This window comes from Macaca nemestrina, chromosome 1, assembly GCF_043159975.1.
Source record: "Macaca nemestrina isolate mMacNem1 chromosome 1, mMacNem.hap1, whole genome shotgun sequence".
In the NCBI taxonomy this organism is placed as follows: Eukaryota; Metazoa; Chordata; class Mammalia; order Primates; family Cercopithecidae; genus Macaca; species Macaca nemestrina.
Genome location: NC_092125.1, coordinates 194,396,354 through 194,416,892, shown reverse-complemented (window position 1 = coordinate 194,416,892; position 20,539 = coordinate 194,396,354). Strand labels below are relative to the sequence as shown.

Sequence of the window (20,539 nt, the reverse complement as noted above, 5' to 3'; positions counted from 1 at the left end):
GTTGGTCTAGTCTGTTGCATGCAACTGTCATCTCAGATGTTGACATACTGACTCTCAGCAGTTTCATAGTCTTGTGCCTTTTTTGTTACATGAGTTGGAATAGGAGAAATATTGTGGCAGCACTAAAGATTTGAATTGGTTTCTAGTATATTCATATATTTAGAGTCTTAAAATAAATATTGGCTTTTTTTTTTTTTTTTTTTTTTTCTAATGGGCCAGTTCTGGTGTACTATGCCCAAAATAGTTTTGTAGTTTTTTTGTGTGTTTTTTTGTTTTGTTTTGTTTTGTTTGAGACAGAGTCTTACTCTGTCACCCAGGCTGGAGTGCAGTGGCACAATCTCAGCTCACTGCAACCTCTGCCCCCCAGGTTCAAGTGATTCGTGCCTCAGCCTCCCTAGTAGCTGGGACTACAGGCACACACCACCAAGGCCGGCTAATTTTTTGTATTTTTATTAGGGACAGAGTTTCACCATGTTGGCCAGGCTGGTCTCGAACTCCTGACCTCAGGTGATCCACACACCTCAGCCTCCCAAGGTGCTGGGAGTGAGCCACACAGGTGTGAGCCACTGCCCCTCACACACACAGGTGTGAGCCACTGCCCCTGGCCCAAAACAGTTTCTTAACCAAACTCAACACTTAACAGCCATTGGGCTAGACTGAGCACAGGTTATCCTAAACAGTACTAGGACAATATCTTGTCCTTATTCCTTAACATTTCCCCAAGAAGAGTGATGAGGTATGCTGTGATGGTAATGTTCCAACATTTGTTTAGTTTCATGATAAAATTGAGCCTATGTTGGAGACACTGGAGAATCTTTCCTCTCGCCTACGTATGCCACCACTGATCCCTGCTGAAGTAGACAAGATCAGAGAGTGCATCAGTGACAATAAGAGTGCCACCGTGGAGCTAGAAAAACTGCAGCCATCCTTTGAGGCTTTGAAGCGCCGTGGAGAGGAGCTCATTGGACGATCTCAGGGAGCAGACAAGGATCTGGCTGCAAAAGGTGCTTGATGACTGTCATTATTTTTAAAAATCAACAGAATAAATTCTAGGCTGTGGTTATTTTCAGCATCCCACCAGATTTATTTCTTTCTTTGAATGTAAAGGCAGTCCCCAGTAATGAGTATTCCAGAAAGTCATTGGAAAATCATTTGGAATTCAGAACACATTTCCCCATTGAAACAAGGTTACAATTGGTAGTTAGATTCCCAGGCCAGGAAACAAAAGCTCCTTTAACCCCTAACGTGAGTAAACTAGGGTATCAGTAGTGGGTAGAACATAGCTACCTTTTGTAACACTTTCCATGGGAAACATACAAGTTTAACACAGAACATTGGAAACAGAGTTCTCATCTCAGCCCTTTTGTAAGTTAGGGGTTTTGTATCCTAGCACTACCTTTATAGTAGGTGATAGCTCATTTCTGGATTAGTTCTGTAATCCCTTTATGTGGGAGACCAATGTAAGAGGAAAACGCTAGTGTAGAAATAGGCCAGGGCCACCCGCAGTGGCTCATGCCTGTAACCCCAGCACTTTGGGAGGCTGAGGTGGGCAAATCACTCAAGGCCAGGAGTTCGACACCAGCCTGGCCAACATAGCAAAATTTTGTAAAAATACAAAAATTGGCTGGGCGTGGTGGTGTGCGCCTGTAACCTCAACCATTCAGGAGGCTGAGGTGGAAGAATCACTTGAACCTGGGAGGCAAGTGAGCCAAGATCACGCCGCTGCACTCCAGCCTGGGTGACAGAGTGAAATTCCCTCTCTTTAAAAAAAAAAACAGAAAGAAAGAAAGAAAGAAATAATAGGCCAGGTACGGTGGCTCATGCTGATAATCCAAGCACTTTGGGAGGGCAAAGCGGGTGGATCACCTGAGGTCAGGAATTTGAGACCAGCCTGGCCAACATGGTGAAACCCCGACTCTACTAAAAATATAAAAATTAGCCGGGCATGGTGGCGCATGCCTGTAATCCTAGCTACTTGGGAGGCTGAGGCAGGAGAATCTCTGGAACCCGGAGGCAGAGGTTGCAGTGAGCCGAGATTGCACCACTGCACTCCAGTCTGGGTGACAAGAGCGAGACTCCATCTCAAAAAAGAAAAGAAGAAAAGAAAGAAAGAATAGTAAAACTAAAATAGAAAATTATCCTTTAGTTATAAATGCTTAGCTTTTTTTTTTTTAAAGATACTTTCGTTGAAAAGGTCAGAGTTAGATGGAATTTCTGAAGAGACCAATTTCAGGCTCTTAGGGAAGTTCTATTCATATCTCTTTTTTTAACCTGCTCAGAAATCCAGGATAAATTGGATCAAATGGTATTCTTCTGGGAGGACATCAAAGCTCGGGCTGAAGAGCGAGAAATCAAATTTCTTGATGTCCTTGAATTAGCGGAGAAGTTCTGGTATGACATGGCAGCTCTCCTGACCACCATCAAAGACACCCAGGATATTGTCCATGACTTGGAAAGCCCAGGCATTGATCCTTCCATCATCAAACAACAGGTTGAAGCTGCTGAGGTAAGAAGGAAACAAAACCTTTTCTCTTAGGTGTCTGTCCTCTAGAAAAAGCACTTTATCAAATCAAAGTGAGGTATGTTAATAGCTTAGCCAGGCTGAGCACCTTAAAGGTTTCTGTTTTTGTTTTTGTTTTTTGCTCTTGTCACCCAGGCTGGAATGCAATTGCATGATCTTGGCTCACTGCAACCTCCGCCTCCCGGGTTCAAGCGGTTCTCCTGCCTCAACCTCCTGAGTAGCTGGGATTACAGGCATGCACCACTATGCCTGGCTAATTTTTGTATTTTTAGTAGAGACGGGCGGGGGGGGGTTCCCCCCCATATTGACCAGCTGGTTCCAAACTCCTGACCTCAGATGATCCACCCACCTCGGCCTCCCAAAGTGCTGGGATTACAGGTGTGAGCCACTGCTCCAGGCCTGAAGTTTCTTTTTAAGTTGAGACATTCTCCAATTGAAAAAAACCTGCTCATTATATTACATTTCTTAAGTGTAGAAAAATAGACGGTAGACAATAAAAATCGATTTTTGGACTCATTATCTAGAGATAACAGTTGTTACTTTGACATACTTTTTTCTAGTCTTTTGGTGCTTTTTTCTTTTTTTTCTTTTTTTTTATTTTTATTTTTTATTTTTATTTTTTTGAGACAGCCTCTCACTGCAACCCAGGCTGGATTGCAGTGGCACGATCTTGGCTCACTGCAACCTCCACCTCCCAGGCTCAAGCAATCCAACCATCTCAGCCTACCTAGTAGCTGGGACTACAGTCATATGCCACCACACCCGGCTATTTTTTTGGAGGCAGGAAGGGATGAACCTTTGGTAAATGATTGAAGCTCACTGTGCCTTTTCTATGCTATTTTATATATACATATATCTATATGTAATACATATTTTGTGTATATGAAAAATAACCACTTAGAGTCTGAAGCTTTAGCATCCAGATAAGTGAAATTGACAGTTACATTGCTCATCTGCTATTGATGGGGTATAAATCACATTTGCAAAGTTTGGTAAGTTCTGTTCTGTTTTCTGTTTTGGCTTATATTCTGTTCATTTACATGTAGACTATTAAGGAAGAGACAGATGGTCTGCATGAGGAGCTGGAGTTTATTCGGATCCTTGGAGCAGATTTGATTTTTGCCTGTGGAGAAACTGAGAAGCCTGAAGTGAGGAAGAGCATTGATGAGGTGTGGAGAAATGGATGAGGCATTCAGTTAGAACATTAGTGGGCTCAGACTGAAGAGTGATACTGATTGAAGAATGTGATTGAATGTTTTTCCCCTAGATGAATAATGCTTGGGAGAACTTAAACAAAACATGGAAAGAGAGGCTAGAAAAACTTGAGGATGCTATGCAAGCTGCTGTGCAGTATCAGGACACTCTTCAGGTGAGAGGCCAGTAGGTGACCACCAAGGAAATACAGGTTCTGTTTTTTGTCATTTTTATCATTTTCAGAATTCAGCACAAGAGTGGATCACCTTCACAGGACTGCAGACCTAAGATAGTGCTATTTCCACAAATCTAGCCAAAGTTCCCCACTTGTAGTGAAAAAAGTAGTGACATCTGTCTGAATTCTTACTCTTCCTGCCAGTTTTATCGTTCCCTGCTCATCATAGATTCATTCAACTATGTTGTGAAGCTGGTCTTACTGTGAAAGTCATTGCTTGCCAGAGGTTCCAAACCCAGGTTATCTTCAAGCACAGTTTGGCACAGTTACTTCAGAACACCATGAGCTTGCTAGCTGGGATTGAGAAATCTTAACTTTTATTCAAATTTAGTTCATTTCCAAATTGTACTTTATTTTGAACATTATTTTGATAATGTTGGCTCCATTATTAAATCACTGTATTATTAAAAAGATCATTATTCCTTATCTGTGCCCCTTACCTAAAATCACAAACAGCACAAGGTGCTTTGGTTGATTTATGTCTTCTTATGTTAGCAGGGATAATGTTCATTCTCTCCCAAATACTTCTGGTTGTTTTTGACTGTTTACTTGTCTTTTGTTCTAGTCTATGTTTGACTGGCTAGATAACACTGTGATTAAACTCTGCACCATGCCCCCTGTTGGCACGGACCTCAATACTGTTAAAGATCAGTTAAATGAAATGAAGGTTTGTATCTGGGTATGGCTTTTGAAGAAGAGTTGTTTTATTTTAGTTTTTAAAGACTTGATTTGATGTTAACATTGAGTGTGTCTTTGGCAGGAGTTCAAAGTCGAAGTTTACCAGCAGCAAATTGAGATGGAGAAGCTTAATCACCAGGGTGAACTGATGTTAAAGAAAGCTACTGATGAGACAGACAGAGACATTATACGAGAACCACTGACAGAACTCAAACACCTCTGGGAGAACCTGGGTGAGAAAATTGCCCACCGACAGGTAAGGCAGGTGGTAGATGACATCAGTGAACTACTCTCTGCTCTTTTCTAATTTCCTAATGAATGTTCCCTTTCTGTCTTTTCCTGAGTAGCACAAACTAGAAGGTGCTCTGTTGGCCCTTGGTCAGTTCCAACATGCCTTAGAGGAACTAATGAGTTGGCTGACTCATACTGAAGAGTTGTTAGATGCTCAGAGACCAATAAGTGGAGACCCAAAAGTCATTGAAGTTGAGCTCGCAAAACACCATGTAAGTATTTTCATTTCTTCATCTCTAACCCTATTGAGACCAGATATTGCCACCAGAAGCATTCGAATGTTGTGTATACCTTAGAGAACCAAGTTAGATGATATCCATGGAGATAAATTACGTTGTTCAACATTTTTTAGGTCCTAAAAAATGATGTTTTGGCTCATCAAGCCACAGTGGAAACAGTCAACAAAGCTGGCAATGAGCTTCTTGAATCCAGTGCTGGAGATGATGCCAGCAGCTTAAGGAGCCGTTTGGAAACCATGAACCAATGCTGGGAGTCAGTGTTACAGAAAACAGAGGAGAGGGAGCAGCAGCTTCAGTCAACTCTGCAGCAGGTACATGTGACATCCAAGTGAGGTAGGAAGAGCTATACAGATAACAGAAAGCCTGTCTAAGAGAGAGGAGATCAATTTGAAAAGCAAAGAACCCCTTATGTCTTGAGGGGAAGGTTCATACTGTGCTGTAATTTATCTGGAAAGAGCAGCTTTTGATTGGGTAGTTCTTTTTTGAATTCGTTTGTAGCTCAGTCTTTTTATTCACTATTCAAAGTTAGTAGAGCTTCACTTGTATGATTCCCTTTTTGTGTTGGATCAAGTCAGGTCTCTCCCTGTTCAAGAGTACCTTAATCATATAGTCAATTCACCTGATTGTGTCAGGCATTTATAATATGTTATAGTGAGGTCTAAAGGGTTCTGCTAGATTCTAACAATAATATTGGCCCCATGCTAATCTGGCAACAGAACAGCTTTGCCAGAGAGCAGCCCAGAATTCCTCCCTCAAGATAAATTCCTCATATCATTTGGAAAGTTTACTTTTGAAGCTGAGAATTGATTACTGATGTGGTTGACATATCTTTTTCTATATCTTTTTCTCAAAAGGCCCAGGGCTTCCACAGTGAAATTGAAGATTTCCTCTTGGAACTTACTAGAATGGAGAGCCAGCTTTCTGCATCTAAGCCCACAGGAGGACTTCCTGAAACTGCTAGGGAACAGCTTGATACACATATGGTAATAGCAGTTTTTTTAAATTGAGTATAAGCATCCCATATTCAATAGCTCCCTTCCAAGTTCATAGTGATGTATTAATATGTATCTGGAAATCTACAAAGTAGTGCATTTTTACCAAAATTATAGTATAACCTTTGGGGATTGCTCCCTGTTACAGGCTTCTAATACCTTACAGTAGGCAGCAGTAGTGACAGGCAAGGGTCAGCTGGAAATTTTGAGTTAATCGGCTTTATTGGCACACATATATTGACTTGAAGATGACAGCATCAAGAAGAAAAATATATAACACAGATGTGTTTGTACTTAAGAAGGAAACTACTTAATGGAGGTTTATGGAAATCAAATAGTTACTAACAGTATTTCAAGAATGCATGCTAGAACCAAAAGCAACATAATTTCTAGGCAAATTTTTCATGAAAAGTGGAAATAGATTATTGGAGTCTTTTGAGGGATCTCTAATCCTTAAAAAATGTTTTTCTTCTATGGGTGATAAAATTATTTTAACATTTTAATTTGTCGCTTGTTATTTTATTTAGTAAAATATGTTAATATTTACATTTTAATACAAATGAATTCTAAGTAATTAGTATTTCCTTATTACAGCTACTTTTATTATTAAGTATGGTGGGTCTCATTCCCTTATTAGCTCAGCACTTGCACTGATTCCAAAAGAATGGCTTTTAATCAAGATGATCTCTTCCTGGACTTTCCCAGACTCTGCTACAGAATCTATATGTAGGTGTCGGCCGGGCGCGGTGGCTCAAGCCTGTAATCCCAGCACTTTGGGAGGCCGAGACGGGCGGATCACGAGGTCAGGAGATCGAGACCATCCTGGCTAACACGGTGAAACCCCGTCTCTACTAAAAAATACAAAAAACTAGCCGGGCGCGGTGGCGGGCGCCTGTAGTCCCAACTACTCAGGAGGCTGAGGCAGGAGAATGGTGTGAACCCGGGAGGCGGAGCTTGCAGTGAGCTGAGATCCGGCCACTGCACTCCAGCCTGGGCGGCAGAGCGAGACTCCGTCTCAAAAAAAAAAAAAAAAAAAAAAAAAGAATCTATATGTAGGTGTCTTCCAGAGAATGGGTATAATTGATATCTTTCCTGCCTTTTCTTGTAGGAACTCTATTCCCAGCTGAAAGCCAGGGAAGAGACTTATAATCAACTACTTGACAAGGGCAGACTCATGCTTCTAAGTCGTGACGACTCTGGGTCTGGCTCCAAGACAGAACAGAGTGTAGCACTTTTGGAGCAGAAGTGGCATGCGGTCAGCAGTAAGATGGAAGAAAGAAAGGTACAGTGTATGATCCCCATGTTTGAGTAATTTACTGACTGATTGCATGTATAATAATTGCCATCTCATTTATATGAAGATTTTTTGAAGACCAGGGTATTGTAACAGAAGTTGCAGAACTGATTCTGTCCGTGTTGAGTCGCATTGATGTTATAAGTTTCTGTTGTTGTTTGCTTATATAATTATTCATTCCTTACCTGTTAAGACATTACTGCCATTGTTGCTCTGTGGTGGGTTTTATGTCCTATATTAATCATCAATTTGCGTTCTACTTAAAAACAAGATTTTGCTGGAGTTGGTGTCTTGGAGTTGAGAGATTGGGGACAGGGCATGTAGGGACGATGACTAATAATTCTCCACAAGGAATTTGGTTCCTAATGTAAATGCAGTATGCAAGGAAATTTACTAGAAATCAGGAGAGAAGTAAATTATATGACCTCTTCCTACTCATCCTCAAAGATCAAATTCTCTTCTCTACAAAATAATGAAAGATGATTAGGGATGAAGGTGTTTGCCCAAAAAGATTATTTTTTATGAGTACAGAGTTTCACTGTATTTTTTGCTGGTCAGATCAAGCATGCAATATATACATAAACCTGTTGACCACATTCACTCAATGAATAGTTATTGAGCAAGTGTGTGCCAAGCCCCGTGCCTGATTTATGGTGGAAACACTAAAGATGACCCTATCATTGGGAAATTAATGAACAGAAGGACATAAAACACATGAATATCTTGAGAGAAGCATTAATTTCCTAAAAGCCTTCTAGCATGGGATTGGGTAATTTGGTTATATAAAGAATGGCTAAAGGACCTAAGTGTATGCTAATTCTTGGACAGGGCCAGACCTGGTGGCTCGCACCTGTAATTCCAGCACTTGGGAGGCTGATGCAGGAGGATTGCTTAACACCAGGAGTTTGAGACCAGCCTGGGCAATATAGCAAGACCCCATCTCTACAAAAATACCTAAAAATTAGCCAGGTGTGATGGCACACGCCTGTAGTCCTAGCTACTTGGGAGGCTGAAGTAGGAGGCTCACCTGATCCTGGAGGGTTGAGGCTGCAGTGAGAGGTGATGGTGCCACTGCATTCTAGCTTGGGTGACATCAAGAACCTGTCTCCAAAAAAAAAAAAAACACAACTAATCCTTGGACAGGCTGTCATCCATAGATCCTGCAGAAGGCAAAGCTAAGATTATTAAATAAACTATTCTAGCTCATAAACAAGAAATTTTCAGAGAGTTTTCTTAATAGTTGAGCAAAATACCTTAAGACATAGTTGCCCATCATCAGAAATGGTCAGGCAAAAACTGAGTGTCAAGGATAGTTTATTATCTTGCAGGAACATTATCTTCAGGATCAGTAAAATCATTTATTAAATGTGTGTGGTGCTGTATTAAGAAAATACAAAGAATATGTAGATATAAAGAATATAAAGATATAAATTAGATATAAAAGTATATCTTTTATATCCATAAAGTAAATATAAAAAATATAAAGAATATGTAGATAGAATGATGTGGAAAGAATTCCTATCTAGGAAGTTGTAATATATTAATTTCTAAACATTCCTCTGTATATTTGAAGTGGATTTCATTTTTCCACCTGATTTGTTTAGATTGGGTTTGTACATTTTTATAACATTTATTGTAATAGCTTCTTTTTTGGGTGGCGGTGGGGGAGTTACAAAAATAACCTGAAAACGCAAAAGGGAAAATAGAAATTATAACCCAGTCAGGTAGAATTAACAAGTTAACATTTTTAATGTACATCTTGGAGTTTTTTCTGTGAATATTTTGGAAATACTCATTTTTGCCAGCCCATCATTTTTACTTTGCCTGCCTAGTAGGTCGGCCAGAGGCAGAAGTCATTACCAAAAGGTTAGTGTAGGTCTCTGAGGATGGAGTTTATGAACTCTGTGGGATTGAAGTGTACTTGTGAGGAGCAGCCTTTTCCCTGAATGAGCTGCTGTTGTTGCCGTTCTTAGGTAAATGAAAGTGTCTGAAAATCTACATCTAGTGTTGTCAGATTTTTGCCTAGAATGTCTTGGCTTCTTTCATTACCTCTTCTTCTTATAGCATAAGCATAATTTTCAGACTCATATTTTCATATGCCATATTTTCTGAAAACATGTATTTAAACAAAGAGTACTACATTGAACATCATCTTTGTAGTAAATTGCTTTTCATTTAGCCATTTTTATACCACAAAAAGTATATTAAAGGAAACTGAAACATTACCCAAAGCAGGTTGCAGATCCTACAGCTGTCACCACTGAAGGGTCTGTTCACTTACGGTTATTGAATAGTCTTAATCCCGTTCAAGGAAATGGAGAGTAGCAGAGAAAGGAACTTAGCTGCTTATTGTGCTCTATTTCCTTTTCCATGTACACAGTTCTTGCCCACTTGTTTCAGACAATAACATTAAAATGTCCCCTTCTTTACAAATAAAGCATGTTTGAAGGTCGATTAAATGAGGCTTCCTTTTTAGAGGTCATTTCATTTGGTGTACAATTCATGCCTTTGTTGCTGAAGCTATAATTCCTGAAATTGGCACTTTTTCTTTGTGTGTGTGTGTTTTACTTGAAATTCAGTCAAAGCTGGAAGAGGCCCTCAACTTGGCAACAGAATTCCAGAATTCCCTACAAGAATTTATCAACTGGCTCACTCTAGCAGAGCAGAGTTTAAACATCGCTTCTCCACCAAGCCTGATTCTAAATACTGTCCTTTCCCAGATAGAAGAGCACAAGGTAACTATGATATTACGATGCTGCCTTCTTTTTGAAAGCACTAATTGAAAAAAATGCCCCTTTATCTTATCTTAAGCTTAAAAAGAGCACTGTTGTTCCTTCAGGTTTTTGCTAATGAAGTAAATGCTCATCGAGACCAGATCATTGAGCTGGATCAAACTGGGAATCAATTAAAGTTCCTTAGCCAAAAACAGGATGTTGTTCTGATCAAGAATTTGTTGGTTAGCGTGCAGTCTCGATGGGAGAAGGTTGTCCAGCGATCTATTGAAAGAGGGCGATCACTAGATGATGCCAGGAAGCGGGCAAAACAAGTAAGTTGGGGAGGAGAGATACTAATTCACTGAAGAATCTTGGGCTGCATGTATTGAGTCTCTCTGGGATCATTCTCAAATGTGCTGTATAGTGTGTATATTCATTCCTGTTAACTTACTTCTTATGTAATTTTAGTTCCATGAAGCTTGGAAAAAACTGATTGACTGGCTAGAAGATGCCGAGAGTCACCTGGACTCAGAACTAGAGATATCCAATGACCCAGACAAAATTAAACTTCAGCTTTCTAAGCATAAGGTAAAGCAGTTAATTGGTCTTAGGTCCCAAGAATACTATTCACTAAAGCTTGTAGCTTGCCAAAAATACAAATCAGAGCTAGTAAAAGGAAAACCAATCGGTTAATGTTTAAAAGTCAAAATGATGAAGCCAGGGTTCCATTTTATATCTAGATAATCTAATCATGATATTTGCTCATTTAAATAACAGTTTAAGCAAAGTAGATATGGGAGTAACTAATTAAAACTGTAGGCTTTCACAAATTGTCAGGCACTTCTGTGTATGGTATAAACAAAAGATTATGAATTTCTTAAGGATAAGCTATGGTTAATTTTAGTTCAAAAAAACTGGTGACATTCATACTTTATTTGGTTTCTAGCCTGAAAACTCAAATTATTTTGTTCCAAATCAAGATGTCATCTGACTTTTAACACTTTTTTGTTTTCTTTCTGGAAACATAGGAGTTTCAGAAAACTCTTGGTGGCAAGCAGCCTGTGTATGATACCACAATTAGAACTGGCAGAGCACTGAAAGAAAAGACTTTGCTTCCCGAAGATACTCAGAAACTTGACAATTTCCTAGGAGAAGTCAGAGACAAATGGGATACTGTTTGTGGCAAGTCTGTGGAGCGGTGAGCATGAATGTCCCCTTCAGGGGTCTAACCGGGATCCCAAAAGCAAGAGGCTCTTACCAGATTCTATAAAATGGTGATAAAGCTAATGCATCAGTAAGAGGTTTTGTACCATCTTAACACCACCAGTTAGTTCAAAGACTATTATAATTTAAATAAAATGTATAAAAATTCTCATTTTAAACTTGAACTTTACTGTATTAGAAAGAGAGAGACCTATAAAATCAAAGCAACAATAATAGAAGATCAGTAACTCAAAAGTATTTGTAAATTGTCAATTTGTAATACCAACAGCTGTCTTATTGACTGCTCTGGGACACTCCAAAGCCTCTACATGCATTACCTCATTTTACCATAATGATACCTGACCTTTGCTGGGCAATTACTACTGAATATATACCAAACAGTGGCTAATAATAATTTAATCCTCATAACCACTGAGGTGGGTACCACTTTTATTGCCATTTTACAGATGAGAAAATGACCATAAAGAGGTTCTTAACTCCCCTAAGGTCACTCAGCTACCATATTGGCAAAGCTGAGGTTTAAATCGTGGCAGTTTGGTTCTAAAAGTTGTACTTTTATCTATTCGTACCCACTATGCCATGCTAAATATTACAATATCGCTACCCTATTTGTACTTTTTTTTCTTTTTTTTTTTTTGAGAAGGAGTCTTGCTGTGTCTCCCAGGCTAGAGTGCAGTGGCGCGATCTCGGCTCACTGCAAGCTCCGCCTCCTGGGTTCACACCATTCTCCTGCCTCAGCCTCCTGAGTAGCTGGGACTACAGGCACCTGCCACCACGCTTGGCTAATTTTTTGTATTTTTAGTAGAGATGAGGTTTCACTATGTTAGCCAGGATGGTCTCGATCACCTGACCTCATGATCCACCCGCCTCAGCCTCCCAAAGTGCTGGGATTACAGGCATGAGCCACCGTGCCCAGCATTTTTCTTTTTTTTTTGGTCTTGTTGAGACAGGGTCTAGCTCTCTCACCCAGGCTGGAGTGCAGAGCTTACTGCAGCCTTCAACTCCTGGGCTCAAGTGATCCTCCCACCTCAGCCTCTCGAGTAGCTCAGACTATAGGCATGTGCCACCACACCTGGCTAATGTTTTTTGTTTTTGTTTTTGAGACGGAATCTTCCTCTGTCGCCCAGGCTGGAGTGCAGTGGCACAATCTCGGCTCGGCTCACTGCAACCTCCGTCTCCCGGGTTCAAGCAATTCTCCTTCCTCAGCCTCTTGAGTAGCTGGGACTATAGGTGCACGCCACCACGCCCAGCTAATTTTTAAAAATATTTTTAGTAGAGATGGGGTTTCACCATATTGACCAGGCTGGTCTGGAACTCCTGACCTCTTGATCCACCCGCCTCGGCGTCCCAAAGTGCTGGGATTACAGGCGTCAGCCACCACACCCAGCCATTGGTTTTTATTTGAGTAGAGACAAGGTCTTGCTATTGTCCAGGCTGTTCTCTAACTCCTGACCTCAAGTGATCCACCTTGGCCTGCCAGAGTGCTGGGATTACAAGTGTGAGCCAACACACTTGGCCTGTACTCCAATTTTTTTTGATGAGGTGGCTGAGGTTCAGGGAGATGAAGAAACAGCCTAAGGTCACACAACTGATACAGAGCTAGGAGTTGAACTCCTGATTCCTGATCATTACCAAAACCATCATCTTTTACTTGGAATGGTATAAGGAGATTAACACAGACCTTGGGTTGTTAGAGTGTGCCTGTGTGTCACTGGGCTATAAGATGCCTGAAGGGTATCTCTCTCTGTCTCCTGTGCTACCCTTAATCCATTCTAGAGGGTGGTTTGATTTAAAATGTCTCACCATCTCTCAGTTACTTTTTACTCTATTTCTAACTGTTCTAATGTAGAAGTCACTCTCTATATAGGGTTCAAACAATATTCCCTTTCAGCAAGGCAGAATTGTGGGCCATTTGTAAAAGGAATCCCTAAAAATGGTAGCATTTGTGTGCATTTCTCAGGCAGCACAAGTTGGAGGAAGCCCTGCTCTTTTCGGGTCAGTTCATGGATGCTTTGCAGGCCTTGGTTGACTGGTTATACAAGGTGGAGCCACAGCTGGCTGAGGACCAACCCGTGCACGGGGACCTCGACCTCGTCATGAACCTCATGGATGCACACAAGGTAAGGGCGAGGTCTGGGCTATGTTGGAGTGCAGTGCCCTAGGATCTTCTACATGTGATTGCCTCTGCCCTTCTTTCTAGGGGAGAAAGAGAGCCTGACAGTTGCTTTGTGTGTTCAAACAAACTGTTGCTGAGATTCTGCATTAGTCACAGAATTTACCAAAATTGGTTTGATTTAGATTTGGCAATGTGTAAACTTCACTTCAAGGTTGCCCCTCTTCCTGTTTGTTTCAGTTGAGTCACAAAATGGATTTAAATTCCAACGGAAACCTGTAAGATATCCATTTCCACTGACTCCTAAAATGGAAATGAGTGATTTTTTTTAAACCACTTCTGAACCTAACAGTCTTAACACCGTGCACGCCAATATTTAACATCATCTCTACCTGTCATGTTGGATTATGTAATATCCTCCTGTTTCAGCACAAGCATTTAACTTTACCTTGAAATTACAACAGATTCTTGTTATGTGCAGAGCAGTTATGTTTTTATTTCCCATAATTCTGGAAACATTAGTATAATGATTACCATTTTACAGATGAAGAAACTGGGCCTTAAGCAACTTTTCAAAATTATGTGTCTCCCAAATGCCTGAGCTAGCATTTAGAGCCACATTTTCTGGTTGTTTTTTTTTTCTTTTTTTTTTTTTTCATGAGATTTGGTCTCGCCATGTTGCCCAGACTGGTCTTGAACTCCTGGGCTCAAGCAATCCTCTCATCTTGGCATCCCAAAATGCTGGGATTGCAGGCATGAGCCACTGCGCCCGGCCTGGTTGTTTTTTCTTATACATTGCTCTGCCTCCCTCTATGCATAAAAGACACATGATCTAGAACCTACCAAGAAAATTATTATTTCCCAGTGGTTTCTTGGACTCAAAACATTCCTCAAACAAACTAATTCTCCTATTTTCTTTTCTAGGTTTTCCAGAAGGAACTGGGAAAGCGAACAGGAACCGTTCAGGTCCTGAAGCGGTCAGGCCGTGAGCTGATTGAGAATAGTCGAGATGACACCACTTGGGTAAAAGGGCAGCTCCAGGAACTGAGCACTCGCTGGGACACTGTCTGTAAACTCTCTGTTTCCAAACAAAGCCGGCTTGAGCAGGCCTTGAAACAGGTAAGAGACATTTGCTGTCCCAACCCAAGGGATAGATCTGAGTGGGTTTATTTTGTTTTTCTTTTACTAGAATCTGTTCCAGTCAGTCTTGAATTAAGTGTAACAGAGTTGAAAATTGATATTCTGAATGTTCTATAAAACTTTAACATTCATGGCCGGGCGCGGTGGCTCAAGCCTGTAATCCCAGCACTTTGGGAGGCCGAGGCGGGCGGATCACAAGGTCAGGAGATCGAGACCACAGTGAAACCCCGTCTCTACTAAAAATACAAAAAATTAGCCGGGCGCGGTGGCGGGCGCCTGTAGTCCCAGCTACTCAGGAGGCTGAGGCAGGAGAATGGCGGGAACCCGGGAGGCGGAGCTTGCAGTGAGCCGAGATCGCGCCACTGCACTCCAGCCTGGGCAACAGCGTGAGACTCCGTCTCAAAAAAAAAAAAAAAAAAAAAAAAAAAAACCTTTAACATTCATTTTGAGAAATAATGAATTCAGCTGATTTTCAAAGATCTACAAATGAAAGATAACCTTTGTGGAGTTTTGATGAGGCCATGAAATGTCTGAATGAACACTGGACCCTTTCCCTGGCATGTCCCAGTGTCTAGGTCCTTGGCTGCAGAGAGAGGTTGAATCTTTTGTGCTTGGTTATTTCAGGCGGAAGTGTTTCGGGACACAGTTCACATGCTGTTGGAGTGGCTTTCTGAAGCAGAGCAAACGCTTCGCTTTCGGGGAGCACTTCCTGATGACACAGAGGCCCTGCAGTCTCTCATTGACACCCATAAGGTAATTCAGCCTTGCGGCTTGGTGACCTCATGCTACCTACCACCTTGAGGGCTGCCTACCACTAAATGAAAGCAACTTTTTCTTGGAATTATCAGAACTCACATGAGAAGGAACAAAACCAGTGGCCCTAGCTCATAGCAGGAATGAAAGGGAAATAGCTGGTGGGTTTTTTGACATCTTAAACATTAACATTCATTCTTAGAAAAGTAATATATGTTGGTTGTAACAAGTTTTTAAAACATGGTATTATATAAAGAAAAACAGGGACTATTTCATCTTCTTTCCTCCTCACCTGCATATTCCTTTGTTTGCCTTTCCTTATGTTACCAGCTTTAGGCCCTGATATGATCCCCCAGAACCACTTACCAAGCTGTAGAGTATGGTGCAGTGTCTGGGGTCTCAGTCTATCCTAAAGAGGTGGGAAATGTTGTTTCCCTTTTTAAATTTTTATTTTATCCACTCAGAGATTTTAATCATGGTTTTATCATTACATTCTGTTATGGGTATTTTTTAAATATTATGATTTTTATAACTATAATTATATTTTTCCAATACAAATATGTTTACCAACATGAAATGAATAAATGAAAAATGGGATTAAAAAAGAAAGAAACTAACTCGAATAGGAAAAAGGGGGCATACCTCTGTGTGTCCTATTCTTGTTGTCATCTCCACCAGAGAAAGTCATTCTTGTGTAAACCCCTCACCTTCCCACATCTTTTAGAATTAAAATGCCATAAATAACTAAGTACAGGCTTTTAGAGGTCTGTGTCAACACGTGGAGGAAAAAGAAAACGTTGAAATTTATCCCCCCTCAATGTAAACTAACAGTGCTGCTAATGTAGACTTTTTAAGTATTTGTTTTAAAATCTTTTTTGTTTAGGAATTCATGAAGAAAGTAGAAGAAAAGCGAGTGGACGTTAACTCAGCAGTAGCCATGGGAGAAGTCATCCTGGCTGTCTGCCACCCCGATTGCATCACAACCATCAAACACTGGATCACCATCATCCGAGCTCGCTTTGAGGAGGTGAGTCCCTGGTTCAGAGGAGGACCACACACGCCCAGTAAACTATTACTATAGTATAGTATTTTTCTCCTAGGTAAGGAATCTTTCACTCACTGTGAATATCTCAGCAAAAATTAAGTTAACATTTTAGTAAAGACTGTTTTCTTGGTAATTTGTGGCAACGAGGAGTAGTAGTGTTGGCATAGTGCTATGTTAATAGTGACTTTCAGTGGACATGTTGTGTGTAGTGTCCCCTCTTTCCTGGGAAGTCCTGTGTTAATAGGATGTAGAGCTGACCCTGGAACAATGTGTGTTTCAACTGCACAGGTCCACTTATATGCGGTTATTGTTCGGTAAATGCAGTCAGCCCTCCATATTGGTTGGGGTCCACATTCACAGCCAAACGTGGATAGAAAATACAGTATTCACGGGAAGCGAAGCCCATGTGTACAGAGGGCAGACTTTTGCAGGTTCCACAAAACCAATTACAGACCTTGAGTATGCATGGATTTTAGTATCCGCAGGTGGTACTGGGACCAGTTCCCTGTGGATACCAAGGAACAACTATACTAGATTTGCTTTCAAGAGAGCTGATATTTTATTCCAGCTCTTATCCCAGTTGTCACTGGGGTAATAGTGAAGTCTCTTGACTGTTTGGGTGCTCTCTCCTCTAAAAAGTCATTGGGTTCGCCGGGAGCAGTGGATCACGCCTGTAATCCTAGAGCTTTGGGAGGCTGAGTCAGGCGGATTACCCGAGCTCAGGAGTTCAAGACAAGCCTGGGCAACATGGTGAAACCCGTCTCTACAAAAATACAAAAAATTAGCCGGGCATGGTGGTGCAAGTCTGTAATCCCAGTTACTTGGGAGGCTGAAGCAGGAGAATCACTTGAACCCAGGAGGCAGAGGTTGCAGTGAGCCGAGTTTGTGCCACTGCACTCCAGTCTGGGTGACAGAGCAAAAGTCTGTCTCCAAAAAAATAAACAAAAATAAAAAGTCATTGTCAAAATCAGATGAAAAAGGGCTTTGGAAACAAAGAGGTATGCTTGACTGAAAGAGACCATGGTTTCCTTCTTTTTCCACAGGTCCTGACATGGGCTAAGCAGCACCAGCAGCGTCTTGAAACGGCCTTGTCAGAACTGGTGGCTAATGCTGAGCTCCTGGAAGAACTTCTGGCATGGATCCAGTGGGCTGAGACCACCCTCATTCAGCGGGATCAGGAGCCAATCCCGCAGAACATTGACCGAGTTAAAGCCCTTATCGCTGAGCATCAGGTGTCTTAATCTCACTGTGTGATCACTGGTGTTTTCCATGTTGGGCATGGATACCATCTCTGTTGCCCTGTATATTTGTTTTTAAATTGCTGCTTAACACATTACCACAGACTTAGCATCTTAAAACAACACATACTTACTTACCTCATAGTTTCTGTGCTTCAGTCACCTGGGCATGAGTTGACTAGGTCCTCTTCCTGTAGTCTCCCCAGGCAGAAATCAGGGTGTCAGCCAGTACTATAGTCTGATCTGGAGTTCAGGGTCCTCTTTTAGGCTCACTTAGGTTGTTGGCAGAATCTAGGTCCTGGTGGATGTAGGACTGAGGTCTCTAACTTTCTTGCTGGCTCTCAGCTAGGAGTTGCTCTTACCTCCTAGAGGCCCCCTCAGGTCTTAACCACACAGCCAGCTGGAGAAACTGTCCAAGGTCCTATATGGAGTCTTGAAATGTAATGGAGAATGAAATGTAATTACGAGAGTGACTGTTCTATCATTTGCCCACACTCAAGGGAGGGGGATTACATTGAGTGTGCATACAGGAGTGGGAATCTTGGGGGCCTTCTTAGAAGTCTGCCTGCCACAGCCTGTTTTTATGACCATCATCTGAGCCAAGGGCCCACTGGTCCCCATTATACCTAGTTCAGAAAGCTCTCTCACATGAACCCAGTGATCAGTGAAGGTGCACATCAGACTAAACTGAATGGAGGAAAGCTCAGGTGAGCCATCTTCATAATATATCCTTAAGAGGCAAATACTGTTTTTAACCATAATCATTTATACTGAATTCAAGTGTGAATCTTGATTAGTTATACTGTAGACTGTATGGTCATTTTAGTTTATATAAACAATTACCCCTGCAAGTGAGAACTCACTATACAGATGGTCCCTGACTTGCAGTCTTTCAACTTTATGATGGTTCAAAGGTTATACGTATTCAGTAGAAACCATACAATTCGAGGCCAGGTGCAGTGGCACACACCTGTAATCCCAGCACTTTCGGAGGCTGAGGGGGGCAGACCACTTGAGGTCAGGAGTTTGAGACCAGCCTAGCCAACATGGTGAAACTCTATCTCTACTAAAAATATAAAAATTAGTTGGGTGTGGTTGTGGTTGTGATTGCCTGTAATCCCAGCTACTCAAGCGGCTGAGGCAGGAGAATCACTTGAACCAGGGACGTAGAGGTTGCAGTGAGCTGAGATCGCACCACTGCACTCCAGCCTGGGTGACAGAGCAAGACTCCGTCTCAAAAACAAAACAAAATAAAAAATACACTTTGAGTACCCATACAACCATTCTTTCACTTTGATTACATGAGATAGTCAACACTTTATTATAAAATAGGGTCTGTGTTAGATGATTTTGCCTAACTGTAGACTAACGTGTTTTGAGCATGTTTAAGGTTGGCCAGGCTAAGCTACGATGTTCCATATTTTAGGTGTGTTATATTTTCAGCTTAACGATGGGTTTGCCAGAATGTAACTTCGTCATAAATCGAGGAGCACCTATCCTTCCTGTGGGATGTACCTCCTCTCTGAGAGATTATCTTCTTCCTATCCAGTTCCTCTCTTTTCTGTTTTCCCCTCTCTCCTCTACGTCTTCAGTCTCTCCTTGTTTATTCTTTTCTCTAAAGCTTCCAGACATGTCCTTCCAACCCAGTGTTCCCCTCAAGTTACCACTGTGTTGCCTCCCTCCTTTTTCAGCTACGCTTCTTGTTCCCTGTCTCATCTCCATTTTTCCCATCACTCCCCAGATCCCTGTGGTCTGGCTGACACTGTTCTGGTCACATTCTACTGGCTAAATCCAACAGAGGTTTTTCAGTCTTTATTTTGTTTGACATGTGACATAGCTGGCTCTTCATCCCTTCCCAAAACTTTCCTTTTGACTTCTGTGTCCTTTAATCTTTGTGTTTTCCTCTCATCTCTCTGACTGTTCCTTTTTAGTCTTTTTAGCTGGTTCCTCTTCCCTGCCTATGCATTAATGTTGTTCCCTGACGTCTCATTTGTGATGCTCTCACACTGCTGAGATTTATCTGGTCTAACAGCTTTAGCTATTACCTATAAAGCTTCTGCATCTTTTTCTTTTTTTTTTTTCTTTTCATTTTTGGTGGGTACATAGTAGGTCTATATAGGGTATATGGGATATTTTGATACAAGCACAAAATGTGTAATAGTCACATCAGAGTAAATGGGGTATCTATCATCTCAACCATTTATCCTTTATGCTACAAACCAATTACACTCTTTTAGTTATTTTAAAATGTACAATTAAATTATTGTTGACTATAGTCATTCTATTGTGCTATCAAATACTAGATCTTATTCATTCTTTCTATTTTTTTGTACCCATTAACCATCCCCATGTCTCCCACCAAACTCACACTACCCTTCCCAGCCTGTGGTAGCCATCATTCTACTATCTATCTCCATCAGTTCAATTGTTTTAATTTTTTTTTTATTATGATAAGTTCTAGGGTACATGTGCACAATGTGCAGGTTTGTTACATATGTATACATGTGCCATGTTGGTGAGCTGCACCCATCAACTCATCATTTACACCAGGTATATCTCCTAATGCTATCCCTCCCCCCACCCCCTCCCCACAATAGGACCCAGTGTGTGATGCTCCCCTTCCTGTGTCCAAGTGATCTCATTGTTCAGTTCCCACCTGTGAGTGAGAACATGCAGTGTTTTTCTGTTCTTGCGATAGTTTGCTGAGAATGATGGTTTCCAGCTGCATCCATATCCCTACAAAGGACATGAACTCATCCTTTTTTATGGCTGCATAGTATTCCATGGTGTATATGTGCCACATTTTCTTAATCCAGTCTGTCACTGATGGACATTTGGGTTGATTCCAAGTCTTTGCTATTGTGAATA

The 20,539-nt window shown here is 41.2% G+C and overlaps 1 protein-coding gene across 25 annotated transcripts in view; it reads left to right on the top strand.

The window, feature by feature from the left end:
* The window catches only part of LOC105494777 (microtubule actin crosslinking factor 1), a 390,378-nt gene that overhangs the window by 337,722 nt on the left and 32,117 nt on the right, over positions 1–20,539 (top strand). For all 25 annotated transcript variants that reach the window (XM_071095727.1, XM_071095735.1, XM_071095721.1 and 22 more), the window contains 19 exons: positions 773–1,004; positions 2,280–2,506; positions 3,568–3,690; positions 3,789–3,890; positions 4,516–4,617; positions 4,711–4,884; positions 4,976–5,131; positions 5,272–5,469; positions 6,013–6,141; positions 7,259–7,432; positions 10,024–10,179; positions 10,284–10,490; positions 10,627–10,746; positions 11,187–11,356; positions 13,343–13,502; positions 14,420–14,614; positions 15,260–15,388; positions 16,272–16,415; positions 17,477–17,665. In XM_071095727.1, the coding sequence (XP_070951828.1) occupies positions 773–1,004; positions 2,280–2,506; positions 3,568–3,690; positions 3,789–3,890; positions 4,516–4,617; positions 4,711–4,884; positions 4,976–5,131; positions 5,272–5,469; positions 6,013–6,141; positions 7,259–7,432; positions 10,024–10,179; positions 10,284–10,490; positions 10,627–10,746; positions 11,187–11,356; positions 13,343–13,502; positions 14,420–14,614; positions 15,260–15,388; positions 16,272–16,415; positions 17,477–17,665 (3,087 nt within the window). The remainder of the gene's footprint in view (positions 1–772; positions 1,005–2,279; positions 2,507–3,567; positions 3,691–3,788; positions 3,891–4,515; positions 4,618–4,710; positions 4,885–4,975; positions 5,132–5,271; positions 5,470–6,012; positions 6,142–7,258; positions 7,433–10,023; positions 10,180–10,283; positions 10,491–10,626; positions 10,747–11,186; positions 11,357–13,342; positions 13,503–14,419; positions 14,615–15,259; positions 15,389–16,271; positions 16,416–17,476; positions 17,666–20,539) is intronic.